This window comes from Hemicordylus capensis, chromosome 1 (genome assembly GCF_027244095.1).
Source record: "Hemicordylus capensis ecotype Gifberg chromosome 1, rHemCap1.1.pri, whole genome shotgun sequence".
Lineage (NCBI taxonomy): Eukaryota > Metazoa > Chordata > Lepidosauria > Squamata > Cordylidae > Hemicordylus > Hemicordylus capensis.
Window position 1 is genome coordinate 373,181,860 of NC_069657.1, and position 6,004 is coordinate 373,187,863.

General features: G+C 48.0%; 1 protein-coding gene across 2 annotated transcripts in view; it reads right to left on the reverse strand.

The window, feature by feature from the left end:
• The window catches only part of TBXT (T-box transcription factor T), a 25,111-nt gene extending 19,330 nt beyond the window's left edge, over window positions 1–5,781 (reverse strand). Inside the window, exons 1-2 of one of the 2 annotated variants that reach the window (XM_053295926.1) lie at window positions 5,326–5,781; window positions 2,915–3,179 (exon numbers count right to left, since the gene is read on the reverse strand). In XM_053295926.1, coding sequence (XP_053151901.1) covers window positions 2,915–3,179; window positions 5,326–5,531 — 471 coding nt within the window. In that variant the 5' untranslated portion in view covers window positions 5,532–5,781. Of the gene's footprint in view, window positions 1–2,914; window positions 3,180–5,304 lie in introns of both variants that reach the window. The other variant, XM_053295935.1, reaches the window with a different exon arrangement.
• Between the last annotated feature and the right edge of the window lie 223 nt (window positions 5,782–6,004).

Below are 6,004 nucleotides of genomic sequence, written 5' to 3' on the forward strand. Positions count from 1 at the left end.
CTGAGTGTGCTTGGGAGCAAGATTTATGACAAACTGGGGGGAATACCAGGGCACATCCATGTTTCTGAATGCTTCTATACTACCCAAAGATCAGTACAGGCCATGGGTGTAGCTATAATTGGGTGGATGGGTTCAAAGAACCCGAGCTCCTGAGGGCCCCTCAGCTCCATCCATTATCAACTCTGAGGGGCCACCAGAGGGGCGAACACGGGCTGCCTCTCCTCTAGCTATGCCCCTGGCACAGGCAGATGCCTCACTGATGTTCTCAGGCCATCCTCGTATGCTTTTAACACCCCAGAACTGCTAGCATACTTCCCTGTATGGAGGGAGTACAATGCAGAAGTGCAAGTACCTTACAGTGTTGTGATGATAAAAGGGATAAGAGACATGTACACTGCCCTGAGTCCCTTGGAAGAAGGACTGGATAAAAATGCAATAAACAATAAAAAGATAAATAGTAAATGTTGTGTTTGATGTGTGAAAAATTGCCCTGGGGGGTGAATGCAAGTTCTTGAGATGATAATGGTCTATTCTGAAGCATTTGTCAGTGGAGTGTGCAGCTAGCTCTCTCTTCCAAAAACAGGAGTTACTTCCTCAAAGAGGGGCTTTTTGGATGTCACACAAACAGATCTTCAGTGTACACCCAAAGCCATACAGAACTACTAATCCAACCTGCCATCTAAACAAGACTTTAGGTTGCATCCAGATGGTGGTCACCCCCGATGACCAATGTAGCCCTACAGCACTAAACCAGAGGGGTTTTTAAAAAGATGTACAAGCTACCATAGAAATTTTGTGCTAGTTTCGGTTTTGCACTGTTTGGACTGGCTGTGATATGCACAGGGGATCATCAACAGAACAAATATGCGTGGCTGCCCCAAGAAACTTGGTGCCAGAGGTGAATATCCAAAGTGGCAATACATATACACCCTGCCAAAAATATATATAATCAATTAAATGATCAGAAGGTTTCAAGTTCCTTCCCTAGCTTCTCCTAGATAGAGCTGAGAGAGATTCCTGCCTGCAACCTTGGAGAAGCCACTGCCAGTCTGTGTAGATAATACTGAGCTAGATGGACCAAGGGTCTGACTCAGTATATAGCAGCTTCCTATGCTCCTATGTAACACGTTGATGTCCTTGAACAATGCCCAAAATCAACTAAAGTGACCCTGCTTCACTCTGCCTAGTGGCTGGACTAGCCCTGCCAGTATAGCTTGAGGCGTATCAGGCAGGCTGAATCAGCATATGTTCCAGTTGTCCCTATTTACCAGTGTGTCTTGATTTTCTGGTACTTGAACCTAATAACTTTACTGGTTCTATTTTGCTTCTTTGGGGGAAGGGCAGTGGGGTGGATGTTAGAGATGCCTTTTTTAACAAAGTTCGTACTAGAGTACTTTGGTTTTCAGCCCCCTCCCTCAAATCTCTAGAAGATAAACCTGTCCCGAGTGAGGGGTGGATGCATCTTACTCAGTCTAGTGCATGCATATACATAAATTACGCACAGACACAACATGAAAGTGTACCATTTCTCTTCAATCCTCACCTTCACCCTCCTACTATCCAGATAGTAATTTTTGCTTACTATATTGGAATTGTACTTATTCTATGGTAAATAAAGCCAGATCCATTGGCTTAAAAAATTATATTCCTATTCCTATTATTATTATTATTATTATTATTATTATTATTTTAAGAAAGAGTCATTCTGGATAGTTTTCTAACATACAGAAGCCAGTGCATGAAAGGCAAAAATATAACCCTTTTCAGATATTTAGTGAACACATGGAGGGCAGGGTATCACACTTATGTTCACTATCCATGCCCCAAACCTCCACACATTCATCCAAAATCTGAAAATCCTATGTACATACTAGTTGTGGAGAATTGAGAGCCTGTTCAGAAGCAGTTGTATGTGCATGAGCTATATTCAGACCTTCTGGTGAAAGTATAGAAGTTGGGATGGGAAAACAGGTGCAATCCCAATTTCCTTTCCATGTGTTCACTATTTGCAAATAAATGTACTGTACATGACTAGCAAGCCAGAGGTTGCTAGTTCGAATCCCCACTGGTATGTTTCCCAAACTATGGGAAACACCTATATTGGGGAGCAGCGATATAGGAAGATTCTGAAAGGCATCATCTCATACGGCGTAGGAGATGGCAATGGAAAACCCCTCCTATATTCTATCAAAGACAACCACAGGGCTCTGTGGTCACCAGGAGTTGACACTGACTCAATGGCACACTTTACAGCAAACATAGTGCCTGCAGCAATGGGTAATGGCCCTCCGGGAAGGTAAGTACTCAAACAGCAATCCTTGGTGTGAGCATGGAGGTGTGACCATAGAGCCTTTGGAGCCAGGGCCAGGAAGTATATAAACAAAACAAATCAAATAAATTAAATAAATACATAAATGTCCCGGATTTGCCTATGAAATCTATGTATCAGTGTGTGTCCAGAAAATGTATAGATGAAACAGCCCAAGCAGAAATTCCTTATCATGGAGTACAGAAAACCAGGTAGCCACTATCCACTGGGGTCTGGTAGTGACTAACACTTTCTACTGCCAAAGTCTGGACATTTCCACAGGCAAATGTTGGAGGGACACTAGTCTTCTCCAGACATTACGCTGAATATGCATTCAGGTGACTGTGTGCACTGTATGGTTTTTTTCTCCCTGTGAATGACTGTACATTTTAAAGGTGAAAATGGGCACAGGCCCCCTCACATGCAGGGGAGAAATAGGAAATATATTACAGTACTTGTATTCAAGGTAACTCGTGAAAAACATGCGTACTCTGTACACGGATTGCGTTGAACATAATGTGTGAACAGGCGCTCTCTCTCTCTCTCTCTCACACACACACACACACCCTCCGCTGCCCACCCCACCGGCCAGGCGCTCTTCCTCACCTGCCCCCCTCCGTTGAGCTTATTGGTGAGTTTGACCTTGCTGAAAGAAACGGGCGCCTTCATCCAGTGCGCGCCAAAATTGGGCGAGTCAGGGTGGATGTAAACGCAGCTCGGGGCCTGCGGCTCAGGCTTGCCGCCCGGTACCCATTCGCCATTCACGTACTTCCAGCGGTGGTTGTCGGCGGCCACGAAGTCCAGGAGGAAGGAATACATGGCGTTGGGGTCAAGCCCGGACACGCTGGCCTTCAGCACTGGGAACATCCGCCTGCAGGGAGGAGACGCGAGGAGAGGCGGCAACCCTTCGGCTAGGCCTCGCAGCCAACGGAGCCCTTTGGACCAACGAGAGAGGCCGGGGGCGCGGGGAGAGCGTGGGAAATGAGGGTGCCTTTCTCCACCCGAGCCAGCCCCAAGACCCTTCACTGCGCCACCGTCTCAATTCAGGCTTCCTTCCCTTCAAATTCGTCGGAAAGAAGGAAGAGGCTTCGTGCCCCGAAGCCAATCTTTAGTATATTGACTCATAAACTGATTCAAATCAAAGCTCCACAGAGGCTGCAGTCCTAGGCGATCTAATGGGTTTGAGTTCCCTGTTAGTATTTGCATGGTTGGGTTGCCCAGATGCGGTGCTATGCGCGGTTGGAAATAAACCCCATTGAATTCAGTAGCATTTACCTCCGAGGAAACAAGCATTGGCTCAGGCCGCTCAACTGTCTGCAATGCTACTACCCTGCCACTGCTTCTGCTTGCCTATGTGAGATTTCCATCCTAATCTCACTTACTTGGAAGAGGGACTATTGAAATCGAGCGGACGCGTTTGCATATACAGTTCAAAGACATACATGGGACGGCACTAGGAAATACGATCTTTTCCCAGACAATTGGCAAGTAGGGCTGGGGCCCTAAGCCTTCATGCTTGGAAATGCCGCTGAAATTAGTTGCACTTTCTTGCGAATCAACTGTGTTGAGGATGAAGTGCAAATGCCTTTAGTAAACTGCCTTTGAGCTGAAGGCCCGTTTAAGCAATCCGTTGCCCACAAACTATGGAAAATTAAATCCCATTGAAACAACTGAGACTTGCATATTGGCCCTCATTTCCCAAGATCGTTTAATTTGGAAGGAAGTCCCAAAGATGTCAATGAAACTCACTTGCAAGCAGTGCGCATAGGATCACAGAGCGGTCTTACACATAGGACTGAGATGAGGGAGGCTGGCCTTTTCCTCTCATTTGTCTTTTAGCGGACTTAAAGTGGCGTGGTTACTGCAGGTTCTCCCGGTAAAAACAACACAGAACACATCGCTGTTGTACGTTACTGCGTACCTGGAGGAAATGTTAAACGTCGGGGAAGGGGTGGGAGTCGTACAGTCACTTCAATCAACCGGAAGAGACATCGGAGCACAACCTGACATGGGGTAGAAGCAGGGGCATAGCTAGGGGAGAGAGGGCCCCTGTTCGCCCCCCTGAGTGAGGGAGAAAATTAAACAAATGGGGGGAGTGGATCTGGGAGGCCTTCAGGAGCTGCGGGGGGCAGGTTTTTTGAACCCATCCGCTGGATAGAAGTACACATTTTTAAGGTACACATAAGGATGCTTATTGGGAAGTAAGCTTTATTGAAATTAGTAATATTACCTCAAATAAAAATGCTGCCAAGAATATGTGTTTAGGGTCGGAATAGTGAAGTTTTCTTTTTAAAAAAGAGTATTCGGAAGCCAGTTGCGCAGGCTTCGCTAGGAGTCCAGACGATATGGAAAGCTCCCTGTTTTGGCGTCGGAACCTGGCAGCCCTTCTCTCCCTTGCAACAACTCTCACCGATACAAAAGGCTGCGAGTTTGGCACTTTGGCTTGCTACGAGACATGTTTTACCCGAGTGGAAAAAGAAAAAGAAAGGGATACCTTCCGAAAGGTGCGTGCAAGATTCAGGTTGAAAATGCGTCCCCGCGAGTAATCGGGCCATACCCAAAGGAAAGCGGAGTTCGAAGCAACAGAAGAGGAAAGCTCGTTTGGCAAGGATGGAGAAGCCCAAGCGGGCTCAGCACAGACCCGGCCCTGTTTATCAAACCGGGTTGCAGACTGTTGTGGATTAGTGGTGTCGCAAAGGGGAACTATGAAGGGGGCTTGAGAGGGGACAGAACAAGTAGCATAAGGGAAACAAACAGGTGGGGTGGCCAGGAGAAAGAGGAAGCGGCGATGTCCCAAGAAAGTACAACAGGAGGCGACAGAGAAGGAGCAGATGAAAGGCAACAAAGGCACTGGGCGGCGTAGGATGGGTGTACGTGTGTTCGGGTATTTCTTTCCTCAAGTCTGGGGTTGCGGCAGCTCGACCAGTGTTGGGCAAATCCTTGAAAGTAAGGGGAGGGTGATGGGCAACCCCGAGGGCAGCAACGCCTTCGCCTACCTGCCTTCCTCTTCCTCCTACCTGCCGTTCTTGGTGACGATCATCTCGTTGGTGAGCTCCTTGAAGCGTAGCCACAGCTCGCTGTCTTCCAGGGTGACTCGCAGCTCCCTCTCGGTGGGGTCTCCCTTCTCGCTGCCGGCTTGCAGCTCGTTCTCCACGGCGCTCAGCAGATGATCCACCCGGTACTGCAGGCTCTTGCCGGAGCTGTCCGTGCTCGGAGAAGTCATCCTTCTTTCTTCCCCACCCCTCCAAGCCCCCTTACTGATCAAGATTCGTCTCCAGTGTATCAGCACTCCGCGCACTTCTTTGAAGATCTTGTTCGGGGTAACTACATTCGCAGCAAGAAATGGGAGGTAGAGGGTGGATCCCGTACTGTGGTGGGTGGGAGGGATCTACAGTTTGGATGCAGAGGGGTTAATTCCACTTGACCTCCCTGGTCAGCGCCACTTGAAACTGGTCAAGCGGGAAGCAATTATGTCCCCCCCTATAAATATCCTTCTTGTGACATCACAATACTGATAGGGGGCTCACCTGATTGGAGGAGAGTCTCTTTGATGTGTCCGGCCCGCCCACCTGATTGGCTCCCTGCGGCCATATCAGAACGGTGCCCGAGGGAAAGCCTGTGATGTTAATTACAGCCACTGGGATTAAACGCGGCTATTTTATGTAAATCTGCCCCCAAATGTTTGCACCTCTATCA